Here is a 14,883-nt window from a genome sequence, read left to right as displayed (position 1 = left end):
AGGTTAAGATGTTCAATGGCCCATCCAACGAGAAATTTAAATTTTAATAGTTCCATGTGCATCAATCATAAAGAAACCATGACATGTGCATCAATTATAAAGAAACCATGACAGGAACTCTGATACATAACTTTTTTCAATTTTGGCAGACTGTATTTTTCAATACATAATACATTTGTAGAGAAAAAACGATGAAGAATCAAAATGAAGGATTATGACCATTGGAAAGAGCAATACAGGACGTGTTTAATCCTCTGTTTTCACAATTTTTTTTAAAGAGAATAAATGGTATTATGTGAATTCACAAAAATACATTTTTGAAGAGTTATTTCTGTAACAGTTCTTAAAGGAATATCTGTTCATTTTGAATAAAGAGATGAATAACCCACAGAGCCGGCTTGGCCCTAACTTGTCCTAGTCACAGCGAATTGGTGCGTGAAAGGTTGTGTGGGAGAGTCACTTGTAGCACCACATGTACACATGAAGAAGCGCAGAGTGTGCCATTAATGCTTCTATAGCCTCACTACCCAAGTTGTGCATGCACGGGTGCAAGCGTGAGCCTAAACATAAGCACACACGTGTGTTCCACTGCTCCACACTAGAACATACATGATGATCATGCTTACTCTGTAAGAGCCTGTTTGGATCTCTGTAAGTTGGGTAAGTGGGAAGTGACTTACAGGGAAGTCACTTACAGGTGGTGTTTGGGGGAGAAAATTCATCAGTAAGTAAATCTACCAAAAAACTGCAGGGCGATGGGGGTAAGAAGTCACTTCCCTGTAAGCTACTTACAGGCTCAACGATTAGATTTTTAAAAAGAGGGGAAGATGGAGAAACTCTCTCTCTCTCTCTCTCTCTCTCTCTCTCTCTCTCTGCAATCTTTCTCTGTCTGTAACGACCGCCCTCCCTCTCTGCAATCTCCTAAACGGTAGGGTTTGATCGCAATGTTTCCTTTTTTCCGCTTTGAAAACGGGAGTGGATTAGGTGTTACTCGTACATAGGCATGCTCACCGTGCTCGTGCGCACCTTTCCACACTTGCTATGGGACTCTAATCCGAAAGGTCCATGTGATGAAACATCCCATTAAACCTTCAGGGACTAATTTTCACCCTGATCCAAAACTCTGGTGGGCCATAGAAAAGTGAGATGAAAATCAAGAGAGAAAACTATTTTCTTTTGCCATGGTCCACTAAAGTTTTGGATCAATGTAAAAGTTGGGCTATGGGAGTTTCATGGGGTGCTTCATCATGTGGACCATTCAGATTTTGCACTAACATAACGTATTATGAGTTTTCAAAAAGTTCTCACAAGAACTTGTGCCAATGCGTGCTCAGCTGAGCATTTTGACAGAAGGGATTGATCCACCGTGATTTATGTATTTGATCCACCCCATCCATCCACTTTGTTTACTATGGATGGTTTAAAGTAAGAAATGTCCCGTGGTATACATACAATGGTACAATGTACACTCATCAGATGGCTGGTTTGTTTAATGGAAGTTACCTTCATTCATGATCCATTCATTAGTTGGTCACACCAGAAATATAATCTAGATCACTAGAAGGTGGGTGCACCTACATCGTATGCTACTTTGTTGCTGCTGTCATTTAAGAACAAACTCCCATTTACCTTAAAAAATTCATATGTTTTTTTCAAGTAAAAAACATTACGTAAAGAGCGTATGCTCATTTTAGGACGTGGTCCCAAAAATTAAGCTAATCCAAATCTCAGGTGGACCCCACCACAGAAACAGTTGTGACTAGTTTAATGAACCCATGGGCTGTTTGCCTGTTTCTAATGGTGAGGTCCACCTAAGATGGATTCTTTTTATACATTTATTTATTAATATATTAAGGTGGGTGGTATATGGATTCTTTTTATGCATTTATATATTAATATATTGAGGTGGGCCACACAGATCATATCCTAATATGCTCTCTTGGATTCTTATAATGCATTTATTTTTTAATTTTTATTTAATTATTTTCATGCATTTGGATTCTAAAATTTGGACGGCAATGATAATTCTGATTTTGTTATATATGGACCATTTATGCTTAATGGTATGTATTTCTTGACTTAATAATTCCTTAATTTTTAGATTTATTTGCGAAATGAATTCAAATTTCAAGATGAATTAATATTTCTTAACTTAATGTTTTTAAGTTTCTTATCAATGCTTAAATTGAGTTATTGCTCCATATTATAGATATTTTGAATTCATGGGCCCGCTTTTATGGCTCACTTGATAATTAGTTTGGCCTAAAAATTAACTTAAATATTCATCTTGATGGGCTTAATAAAATTACATATTTGATCCCATGTATTTCTATATGATCATAACATTTTGAAACGATTCCCTAATTCAAGTTCTGCTCGATGTGAATATATAATTTTTTACCTATAAATAACTTACAGAATACCCAAACAGAAAAACTAACTTACTTACCTATAAGTAACTTTCACTTGTAAGTGACTTACAGGAGTCACTTACAACTTAAAAGAATTTACAGGCATCCAAACAAGCCCTAAAAATTTTAGGAATTTTAGAGAATTCAATGCTTATAAAAACTTTCTAGTTTTCTCTCTCCAAGTAGTGTGGAATTTAAGGGTTTTAAAGAGTTTCACTTTTACAAACCCAAGTTTTAAAGAAAAATATAAGCTAAACATTTATTAATAAAAGTAAGAAAAAGTATACGTGCATGGACTCCAATAGATCATTAATTTTTATTATATTATTTCGAAAGGTTTCAGCGGAACCCACGGCATCAGGATTCATGACATTTTCATATGCCTTCGCAGGAAGCTACGGATTGGCTACTCCCCCTGACACCGGCTCCGTAGCTGATGGCTGGTGCTTTGTGGGCCCCATCATGATGTATGTGTTTCATCCATTCCGTTCATCCATTTTTACAGATCATTTGAGGATTGAAATGAAAAATTATAGGGATATAAATCTTAGGTGGACCACACCATAAGAAAACACGAATGATTGGATATCCATCATTAAAATCCTCATGAGGCCCACTATACTGTTTATTTGACATCAAATATGTTGATTAGGTCATAAAGACCTAGATGAAGGGAAAAATTTTTTAGTGGTCAACATTCATTCAACACTGTTCCCGTAATGTGGTCCACTTGAGATTGAGATATACCTCATTTCTTCTTTTGTACCATAAAATAATCTATAAAAATAGATGGATGGCATGGATGAGACACATACGTCATGGTGGGGCCCACGGAGCACCGACCACCAGCCAATGGCCGGTGGCAGGGGGAGTAGCCAATCCGTTCCCCTACAAATGTGTTAAATGCACCCTCTCTTCTATAGCATCAGGATTCACAGCATCTTCAGATGCTTTCTCAGGAAACCTCATCTTGAGTTCATTTGGCATCTGTCGCAACATAGATTGCAGTGTGTATCGCAACTCACCATGGCCTACGTGTTGAAATGGTCCGATCATTTGTACCGTACATATTCTATTTTCTACTACAGATAGCCGATTCACGAATAATAACGCTTCTTTAATGATCCTAACCTTCGATCTTTAGAGTTGAAGCGTGAGTGATTGAAAGTGATTCTTTCAATGGTTCTAAATTCATCTACAGATAAAGATGGCTAAAATCATCCATTCACATTAAATTTCTTATGGTGGTCGTTAAAGCCGATATTACACAACACAAACGGTTCTAATCATCTGACAATTCATCATGTGAGCTCCAGTTGCAGAGATGTCATACGCTAAAACCTGAATCGCGATAGATGCGAGAAAGCACTCCGCACTCCAACGTGTTATTGAAAGCGGTTGACCGACACTGAAAGGCCAGCCAACGAACGACTGCGCGGGAAGATGCGGAGTTTTTTTTATACTCTGATAGACTTTGCTGGATCATGCTCATGCACTAAAAGATTGACCATGTGCAATATTTCTAACTTATCTCCAGGCATTCAAAATGGGGCACACGCTGTGTATAGTGATAAATCCACAATAGGATTTAATTATATTATTATAATTTAGATTAGTAGACATTTGTTTGTTAAATCCAAGCCTCTAAATGATTTTCACTTCAACCATCCACAGATGTCCAAGAGTGGGCCATTTAGGATAGGAACTCCATGTAATTTTTTATTTACAGACCATCAATTATTGGGCCAATATTTGGACGGATGGATTTGAGTTATACGCGTTCTAGGCATACAACTTCCGGGTGCAAAGGTATAGTCCATTGGCACAGCTAAAAGCTTTTCTCCGAAGATAAGGAAATGTCAGGCCAAATACTCGCTTTTCTTTCAGTTAAAAGCTTTTGGACCACTTGCCTTTCCGAAGACGAGACCGGAAATGTCTGGCCAAATGCTCCCTTTTCCTTTCGGTGCATGAGTCTTTATACCCCAACAGGTGATCGAGGCTGGCCCATCAAGAGGGTTGCCTCGTGCAAAAACGAACTCGATTTATCAATAAGCTATTTTTCCATATGTTGAATAAGTGGAAAAAATAGTTTCATGGTAGAGTTTTTAGGTACGAAATGAAGCTGATTGTTTTTTCCTGTGTGTGTGTGTGTACGTGTATACATTTGTCGTGGGCCCATGATAGTTTTATAGTATGATTCATAAATCTAACCCCACAATAGATTGTGTAGCTTTTTAAATACTCATTGGTTTCTTTTTTCTTTTTCTTTTTTAAATTTTTGTTGAACAACTTTATCAACCACAGTAACTCTGTGTCTCTTGCATATACACTTTCAATTAATGGTATGCCATTTACTTTAATGGCCTTTTTTGTTTTGATTTTTTCCAAAACTTATTCTATTGCATATATCTTAATTTATGAAATTATCAATAGCTTTTGATGTCATTTAAATTTATGATTCCTTCTATCCTTGAGTATTTAAACTGGTTTGATTTAATAATATTTTTAAAAAATTGCCTTTCATTAATTTCATAATCTTTTAATAGTACTTTTAGAGCTTGTTTGGAAACTTATAATTGGAGATAAACAAAATCCAATTCATAATTATATTCAAACAAAGTGTAATTGGAATCCTTAATTGTATTTAATAAGCTATAATTGAAATGTATTAGAATTTTGTATTATATTCATAGGACTTGAATTTCATTAAATCCTATTGAATACCTCAAATTAGTGAATATGTTATATTTGCAATGTACTAAACAATTTCATCCATACAATTTTTCTGTCATGTAATACCAAATGGTAATGTCAAAGTGGCACTCGAAAAGCTAGATGACACAAACATCCAACGAAATGAATTAAAGCTTTTACTCATTAAAATTACTTAAGTGCCCATTCGAGTACCATCTCATAAGTAACGTTTTTCTATCTATTGTTGTAAAAAAATTATTTTTAAATTTAATTTTGTAACTATAATTTTAAAGGTAACTTATCACATTAAAGTTGTTTATAGGCATCAGAAGAAAAAGGACCAAGTATTTGTTACTTTTTAACTTGTTGCTCTTGTATTCTTTCTCTTCACATAAGGAATAATTCATATCAAAAGTGGCCTTGTATGATGGACAACCTATGTAAGTGAAGCCTACATAATGGATGACCCACATCGAAGGTGAGCACCACATGATGGGCAATGGACATTAAAGGTGGACTGCACATGATGGGCAATTAACATTGATGAGTCCATATGACGGATGACCTACATCAAGTTGAGCCTATAGAATGGGTGGTTGACCCCTAATGTTGAATGGCTTACATCCAAGGTGGGTCCAGCATAATAAACAAATCACATTGAAGGTGGGGACAATCGGCATCAACAGTAGGTGCTCCAAAAAATGGGTAGTAAACATTGAAGGTGGGCCACAAACCACACAAAACTAGCCTTGGTGGTGTGTTTGCGGCACCAAGTATTATGGGTCTCTCCATGATGTATGTGTTCACAATATTGTTTATCCATCTCGCAATATCATTTTAGGTCATGGCCGAAAAGTAAAGTAGATCCAAAGCTCAAGTGGAATACATGGAAGTTTTGGATCAAGATGATATTTGGAACATGTTGAATGGCAAATAAATGTCATGGTGGGTCCTAGGAAGCTTTCAATAGTGGGTGTCATTGTTTGCACTACTTTCTATGATGTAGTCCACTACAGTTTTAGATCTGCCTTAATTTTGGGGCCATGTACTAAAATAATCTCGAAAAAAATGGATAGACAGTGTGGATATAACATATACATCATGGTGTGGCCCACCGAATTTGGTGACGTCAACCCACCATGAAGGTGGCACACCACGCTATCGGCTTCCGATTTAGAGGCAGTTTATTTAAGCACATGCACCTGCAAAAGGCAATTCATGTAATATGCCATGTTCCACCAGGCACATTGACACTTGATCTAATCCATTCAGTGGATGGGTACCACTGTGTAGATGCCCCCGCCTAATAATTAGTTTTGTTGGCTCATCAAGTGGACCACACTTTAAGCAATGGGTGAAAAATCTTGGGTTAAGCATTCTCACGTGCCCAACGTTTCTAGCAACTTCGTCCACATGTTCAATGAACCCAACTTATTCTGAAGCAAGAATATTTATATATACAGTCTCAGGCTAACCTTATGGCCTGCTTAGATACATTTCTAACATACTGGTCCACGCACTAAATGGACCCCTACTTATTTCAAAGCAAGAATATTTATATTGGATACTTACTCTTTCTTGGGTGATAGACTCTCGGGAGTTTCAACACCGGGTCAAGGGTTCGAGTATCCATAGGTTCGGCGTGAGTGCAGGGGGTGTGTGTGCGTGTTTAAATAAATAAAAATAAAATAAATAAAACATAAACATGACGCTAGGCAAAGGGGTCATAATGGATGATCTTGAACGGTGGATATAGCTTCAGATCAAGGACCATGCCTGCAACGGACCCCACCAAAGCGGCTACCGAGAAGATGAGGCAGGCCAAGCTGAGTATCTGGAGGCACACCCACTCAGCACTCCACTTGGGTATCTTCTTCTGGACAATGTACATCTCTACTGGGAAGTAGACGGTAAGTGGCCAAAACCCTACCCCACCGACCATTCCAGCTACATCATTGGAGAATGGGAAGATCATGGAGATGATGGTGGTAGCCACGACGAAGATGGACCGCCACACCAGACGGAAGAGATTGAGTTTGTAGGTGCAGAAGCTGACTGGGATCTCCTTTGTGATAAATTTACTGTTGGGCCGTTTTTGGTTGGCCCACTCCTCGACGAATGCAAAGAAGGGCCGGCAGCTGAGCTGGTAGACGCTGGCGAGGTGGATGATGATTGCCATGTTTCCGATGTCGAGCAGCCAGAAGGGTTTGTAGAAGCCAGAGCCGGCGAGGAGGGGGGTGGGAGTGCTGTCGCCAAACGTGGCGTAGACAATGCAGAAGCAGAGAGTTTTGTAGGCCGTTGTGATGGTGAGGCCGAGGAGGGTGGCCTTCTTCATGGTTTTGGCCGCTGAAGGTGGCGGTTTGGTTTTGTTCTGTCAAGATTGGAACCCCATTTTGAGTGAATTGGCATTTGGGTTAGATTGGATTAGATGATTGGCATTTATGATGTTTCTATAGTAACCTGTATCTTGATGAGGATTGTCAAATGAGAGTAGGCGGCTGCAATGTCGCCGACAGCTTGGAAGCTTCTCCGGATCTTTTGAGTTTGTGTGACTGTGCCAATGCTTATTCCAGTCAGGCTGCCTTTGAAGCTCCTTCTAGCTGAAAATAAAGCAAAATTAGAAATTGAATTGAATAAGATATTACAATTCTTTTTTATTGGAATTGCAATTCTGTTTGTTTTACTTCCAGTTTGCAGAATTTCAAAAGAGAATAGATCTAAACCTGCGACCTGGGCTACTCCGAGACATAGGCTGACGGCTAAGTAGATAAAGGACATGACGGGTGTGATAATGTGGACCCAACAATTCTCCTCGAAATTGGGAATTTGAGAGAAGATGATTTCGAAGACGCCGAGCACAATCATGTAAGGATTGCTCGACATGTGGCACGGGTTCTTCTCTCCACTCTCGTGGAAGCAGTCGGAGCATTTGATCGCCCTGATGGGACGGAACAGAATGTCAATGAAGGGAGAAGAAAAATGAGAATTGGATAAATAGAGTGGGCCATGATTGGTGGACATACATCATGCTGATCAACGCTGTGATCATGGCAACAATGGCCATACCAAGCAGATGGAGGTATTCAAACACATGACAGATCTTAACCTTAACTTCACCTGAAATATTCAACATTGGTCATTTATTTTTCTCCCATTTGTTCTGTTTTCCATCGATGAATTCTGTTATGAAAGCAGGAACATTACCAAGGTTGGCCCGAACAGCATCGATGTAAGTTTCGTTTCTCTTGCCGGTAACAGGATGACCCGACTGGTAGCAGTAAGCGAGGATGGTGGAAGAGTAGCAGAACACAAAGGAGAAAAGGAACATGAGGCTGGGCCCTGCTATCCATCCCAGCTGTGCAATGGCCCATGCCAGGAACGGCACTGCAGGGCCGATCGAAACCCTGATTACATGGGCAATTGGAATCCAAAAATTTCCTACAACCAATGAAAATTTCAATTCTATCAATACCATTCACCAAAACTATGGATAATGATTTTTATAAACTTGTAATCCGGAGTTTGGTAGCAACCCAAATTGGAATTTGGGTAGCATGGAAAACAAGTCTCAGGTACTAATTGCAAGTAGCACTAGTACTTGAAACAAACCGAAGACTAGTTCAGAGTAAAAGAGAATCACAGAAGTTGAATTGATGAAGACCACCTGTTCTTTCGATGTGGCCATTGTCTTTAGAGCATTGGGAAGGACGTTGTATCTGCACTTCATTCTCATCCATCTTAGGAAGCCACCAAATAGAGAAGAATACAAAACCAAATGTGAGAAATGAGAGAGAGATGCAATTCCAATAAGACCTAATCCCTATTAGACATGATCCTATACCCAAATGGGGGACATGACGTTCCGGTAAGCCCCACCAGTAGGGAGTGGTCCATGGTGGTAGCTCTATGGACTGCATCACCATGTTCATGTGACATCCTCTCTGTCCATCAGTTTCGCCAGCTCATGTTAAGACATGAGTCCGAATATGAGGCAGATAGAAAACTCAAGGGAGTCCTGCCACAAGAAACATTTTTGATTGAACACCCATATAGAAACCTTCCCTAGAACCTAACCCTATACTATTATTAGAAAATCACAAATCAAACAGCAGTTGATCTCTTACCTTTTCTATTATGAGTTCTATCTCTCCTTCGCTCGTCATTTCTCCCAACCACAGTAGATTGTGACAGAGAAAGAGAGAGGTGCAAGGACTAGTGACGAGTGTGGATAGTCTTGTAATCCTCATCCCCTATGTATAGGCAGTGAATAGGTTCCCTCCGTAGCCCCAAAGCATTTGGTTTTTGTTTTTTCGTTTCTTTGAAAGATTGGAGTTACATATCTTATTACGGATTGTTGGCTAACTTAAAATGCAGCCTGTCTCACGTGCCTGCGTGTTTTTATCATATCAGATATCACAACCTGTTGTAAGTTATCTTAGTGCACAGCCGGTCGAGTTGCGGCAAGCAATCGGATTTCATGGAATGACCGGGATGCTGATTAGCTGCGATCCAGACAGGTGGGTTCGATATTGACCATGGGGCTCACCTCGATCTGCGTTCATGAAGTGACCAACGTTCAACGTTGGCTGGTTAAGCCACGTGTACATTTCCTTCAACTTGATGGAGAATATATCTATTAGCAGTTACTGAAGAGAAAGCAATCGAACTTCCACCATACTAGGTCAGAAGTGTTGGGCGCCTTGCACAAAACCTTAGGATCTAGCCTCCTAAAACAAACCAGAATTATGGGATAATAAAGCAATGAAATAAATCAAAGCATAAATCACACGAAACTAGGGAATTTTACGTGGAAAACCCTCAAAGAGGTAAAAACCACGGGACCTCGTTCAGATCAACAATCCACTATAATAGTGAAAAATAGAGGGATCTTACCGATCATGGGGACGTAGAAGCGCTGAGACGTGGACTGCGAAGTAGATTACCTGTATGAGTAGAACCTCCCTTCCACAAGCTTCCTCTCACTCTCTATCTCTCTCACACACACACACACACACCTTTGATAGTCCTAAGCCCTCCTAGAAAACCTTTAAGAAACCTTAAAATACACTGGAATACACCTCATTATATAAGAATAGAAAGAGGTAGAATCCAAATAGGAAACAAAAATCGTAGAATCTGCGTTTCTACAATCGCATCTGCGTAACTCTTCGATGATATCGAATGTCCTTCGGTGACAACCTTCGATTTCATCTAAGGTCCTTCGATGATATCGAAAACAGACCAAAATTGTCCAGCGAACAGGGGTGAAAAATCTCAAAAATATTCGATGATATCTCAAAAATTTCATCGAACTCAGCAATGAGGAGAAAATCTCCATCAAATGTCCCCCTTTTCGACTCAGAGGAATTCATCTTCTTCAAGCCAGTCTGGTTTCTAAAAATCTCAAACTTGCTCTTGAACAAAGCCTCGGTCATTATGTCTGACCCATTATCGTCCGTGTAGACCTTCTCAAGCTGTAACACCTTTTGTTCCAAAGTACCCCTGATCCAGTGATATCGAATCTTTATGTGCTTCGACTTGGAGTGCTGACTTGGATTTTTGCTTAAGTGTATAACACTTTGACTATCGCAATAGACCACGTGCTGCTCCTGTTTTAAGTTAAGTTCCTGTAGGAACCTCTTCATCCAAAATATCTCTTTACATGCCTCTATGACTACAATGTACTCAGCCTTTGTCTTCAACAATGCTATGACCTTCTGTAGCTTGCTCTGTTAAGAGATTGCTCCCTCTGCAAACGTGAACATGAACCGTGATGTGGACTTCTTGGAGCCTATGTCACCTGCCATATCTGCATCTGTATAGCCCTCTAACATAGATTTTCCATCATCATAGCATAGGCTTAACCTGAATGAGCTTCTTAGATATTGCAGTATCCACTTCACCGCTGCCCAACGCTCTTTGTCAGGATTGACAAGATACCAGCTGACAACACCAACCACATATGCTTTGTTTGGGCCTGTAAACACCATAACATACATCAAACTTCCTACAGTTGACGCGTAGGGTATCTTTTGCATCTCTTCCACCTCTGCCTTCGTCTTGGGACACTACTTGTCGCTCAATCTGAAGTGACCATCCAGTGGAGTACTGATCGACTTCGTTGCATTCATATTGTACCGCTCTAGGACTTTCTTAATATACCACTCTTGTGACAGCGAAAGCTTCCTACTATTTCTGTCACATGTTATCTCAATTCCTAGGATCTGTTTAGCTAGGCCCGAGTCTTTCATCGCAAACGACTTGCCCAACTCCTGTTTTAGCCTGTCGATCTTCTTGATATCTTTTTTCATGATGAGCATGTCATCAACGTATAACAGCAGAACTAAGAAATCACCATCTGAGAACTTCTGCGTGAACACACAATAGTCCGACTCCGTTTTATCATACCCATGCTTCAACATAAATGAGTCGAACTTCTTGTACCATTACCGTGGAGCTTGTTTTAGCCCATACAAGCTCTTCTTCACCCTACACACCATATGCTCCTTGCCTTTGACTTCAAACCCTTCTAGTTGGTGCATGTAGATCTCTTCTTCCAGGTCACCATGGAGGAAGACAGTTTTAACATCTAACTGCTCTATCTCCAGATCCATGCTAGCCGCCAACCCAAGCAACACCCATATGGATGTCATCTTCATCAGTGGTGAAAATATCTCCTCGAAGTCTATGCCTTTCCTCTGACTAAACCCTTTCACTATAAGTCTGGCCTTGAACCTCGTCTGTGAATTCTTCTGCTCAACCTTTTTTCTGAACACCCACTTGTTGCTCAAAGCTTTCTTACCCTTAGGCAGTTTCACCATGTCATAGGTGTGGTTCTTATGTAAGGATTCCATCTCCTCTTGCATAGCTTTCAACCACTCCTCCTTATGCTCGTCGGCTAGGGCCTCAGCATAATCTTCTGGCTCTCCTCCATCAGTGAGTATAATGTACTCATGCGGCGAGTACCTCTTGAACGGCTGTTTATCCCTAGATGACCTCCTCACCTGTGGCTCAACAGGTAGATCAAGTGGGGGTTGCTCCCCCGGTCCATCTTCTGAAGGAACTCCCTCGTCCTCTGCACCTTGCTATACTCCCTCGTCATCAGGCATCGCGGGAGGAATAATCGGATCCATGTCTTCTAGCTCACCTAAACTAGGCTGGTTCTTCTCTGGCTTACAAATGTCTTCTATACACTGATCTTCAAAGAAAACCACATCTCTGCTCCTGACGAGCTTCTTCTCGGTCGGATTCCACAATCTGTAACCGAACTTTTTATCACCGTACCCCAAGAACACACATTGCCTGATCTTCATATCGAGCTTGGACCTCTCGTCATTTTGTACGTGAACGGATGCCCTGCATCCAAATACCCTGAGATGACTGTACGATAGATCTTGTCCAATCCACACCTTCTCAGGCACTTCTTCATTCAACGGGACTGATGGAGACCTGTTTATCAGATATACTGCTGTGTGCATTGCTTCTCCTCAGAATGTCTTGGGCAATTTCGCATGGGATAACATGCATCTAATTCTCTCTACAATGGTGCGATTCATTCGCTCAGCTATACCATTATGCTGGGGGGTCTTGGGAATCATCTGTTCATGCCGTATACCCAGGGACTTACGATACTCATGAAAGTCGCCAATGTATTCACCATTATTGTCAGTGCGGATGCACTTCAATGATCTACCTCTCTCTCTCTCTCGACCATAGCATGAAACAATTTAAACACACAAAAGACCTCGTCCTTGGATTTCAAAGCATAAACCCAAACCCTCCTAGATATATCATCTATAAAAGTGATAAAATACAATGCCCCACCCAAGCTTTTTGTCCTCATAGGACCACAAATATAAGAATAAACCAAATCTAATGCATGCGCTTTATTAACATGAGAAACAGATTTAATAAATGAAACTCTATGCTGTTTTCCTGATAAAAAATCAATAGAGGTTTTAAGAGGTATACCTGTTACGTCTGGAAGGAGCCGCTTCCTCGTTAGTAGTTGAAGCCCTTTTTCACTTATGTGGCCTAGACGCATATGCCACATGTCAATAGCTGAATCTTCCGCTGCGTTCAACCTACCCTTGCACACACTGAAACTTGTCTTGTAAAGGGTGTAACACTTCTTTCCTCTGGCTACGATCAATGAACCCTTGATGAGCTTCTAGCGCCCACCAACCATCGTCATCCAACCTTTCCGTCGATATCAAGTTGAGGCGAAGGTCTGGGATATGCCTCACATCCATGAGAACCAATGTGCAGCCCACATCGGTCTTCACACAAATATCACCAACCCCTCCGATCTTCGATATGCCAGAATTTTCTATCTTCACGGTTCCATAGTCACCTAACTTATAGCTTGTGAAGAAGTCCCTGCGTGGAGTCGTATGAAAAGAAGCTCCTGAGTCAATCACCCAGTCGATGTCCTGACTCGTAGCCGTGAGACAAATATCATGATCTGTTAAAAGAATAACTACAACGTCGCCATCTGAAGTGACTACAGTGGAATCTGATTCATCTTCTTTATCATTTCTTTTTCCTTTCTTGTCGTTCTTATTCTTACGACATTCATACTTATAGTGGCCCTTCTTGCCATAATTTCAGCATTCAACATCCTTCCTGATACTCGACTTACCTCTTGATTTATCTCAGGCCTTCCCGCCCTTCCTGTTCTTTCCTCTCCCTTGTTCCTGTGTCACAGGGCCTCTTGCTGAGTGGACCCTTGAGACTTCCTCACTGTCTCTTCATTAAAGAGACAACTGGTTACTGTTCCATGACTATTTTTCCGTCTAGAGCGAAGTTACTTAGAGACACCACCATGGTCTCCCAACTATCAAGCAATGAACTAAACAATAATAAAGCCTGCAATTCATCATTCAGGACCATCTTCATAGCGGAGAGCTGGTTCACTATATTGCTGACCTCATTCATGTGCTCAGTCACAGAACCACTAACTTTGAACTTGAGATTTACAAGTTGTCGTATCAAGAAAATCTTATTGTCGACTGTCTTCCTCTTATACAGCCCTTGTAATTTCAGTCATAGGTTAGTAGCTGAGGTCTCCATAGACACATGGTGGAATACGGAATCGTCCAACCATTGTCTAATATACCCCATCGCCTTCCGGTCCAACTTCTTCCAATCATCATCAGACATATTCTTTGATTTGTTGATATGCCTAAAATTGAAGAATATAAGTCCTTGTAATAAAACAAGTCCTCCATCTTATCCTTCCATATGGTCCAGTTAGAACTATTAAGGATGATCATCCTTAATGAGCCACCTTCCAGAATTCAGAATCGATCCCACTCCGTTCAATGAACTTAGTTCTGATATCACTTTGTTGGGGCTCTTGCATAAAACCTTAGAATCTAGCCTCCCAAAACAAACTAGAATTATGGGATAATAAAGCGATGAAATAAATCAAAGCATAAATCACATGACACCAGGGAATTTTACGTGGAAAACCCTCAAAGAGGTAAAAACCACGAGACCTCGTCCAGATTAACAATCCACTATAAAACAGAATGTTACAACAGATCACAAGCACATACCGCTTGGATCAAATCTTCTTCACTCATGCAGGAGTGAATGAACAATAAGAGAATAATGAAAAACAGAGGGATCTCACCGATCATGAGGACGTAGAAGCGCTGAAACGTGGACTGCGAAGTAGATCACCTTTACGAGCAGAATCTCCCTTCCATAAGCTTCCTCTCACTCTTTCTCTCTATCTCTCTTACCTTTGATAGCCCTAAGCCCTCCTAGAAAA

The 14,883-nt window shown here is 40.4% G+C and overlaps 1 protein-coding gene across 1 annotated transcript; it reads right to left on the bottom strand.

Moving 5' to 3' along the window:
* Nucleotides 1-6,765: 6,765 nt before the first annotated feature.
* On the bottom strand, nt 6,766-10,540 carry LOC131224295 (amino acid permease 3-like). The gene is made up of 6 exons (XM_058219820.1): nt 10,348-10,540; nt 8,310-8,543; nt 8,129-8,222; nt 7,829-8,043; nt 7,566-7,705; nt 6,766-7,476 (listed from the first exon to the last, which is right to left on the bottom strand). The coding sequence occupies exons 1-6, from the start codon at nt 10,538-10,540 to the stop codon at nt 6,817-6,819; spliced, it is 1,536 nt and encodes a 511-aa protein (XP_058075803.1). The 3' UTR covers nt 6,766-6,816.
* Between the last annotated feature and the right edge of the window lie 4,343 nt (nt 10,541-14,883).

The sequence above is a fragment of the Magnolia sinica genome, chromosome 2, assembly GCF_029962835.1.
Source record: "Magnolia sinica isolate HGM2019 chromosome 2, MsV1, whole genome shotgun sequence".
Taxonomy (NCBI): Eukaryota; Viridiplantae; Streptophyta; class Magnoliopsida; order Magnoliales; family Magnoliaceae; genus Magnolia; species Magnolia sinica.
The sequence above is the reverse complement of the archived record's forward strand: the minus strand, read 5'-3'. Positions and strand labels throughout refer to the sequence as shown.

Excerpts from the sequence above, each read along its gene's own strand:
- LOC131224295 (XM_058219820.1), bottom strand. The coding sequence starts at position 10,540 with ATGACCGAGGCTTTGTTCAAGAGCAAGTTTGAGATTTTTAGAAACCAG. Across the intron at positions 8,544-10,347 it reads CTGTTCGCTGGACAATTTTG|GAAATTTTTGGATTCCAATT; the intron begins GTCTGTTTTCGA and ends CATTGGTTGTAG. Across the intron at positions 7,706-7,828 it reads CGGAGTAGCCCAGGTCGCAG|CTAGAAGGAGCTTCAAAGGC; the intron begins GTTTAGATCTAT and ends CTTTATTTTCAG.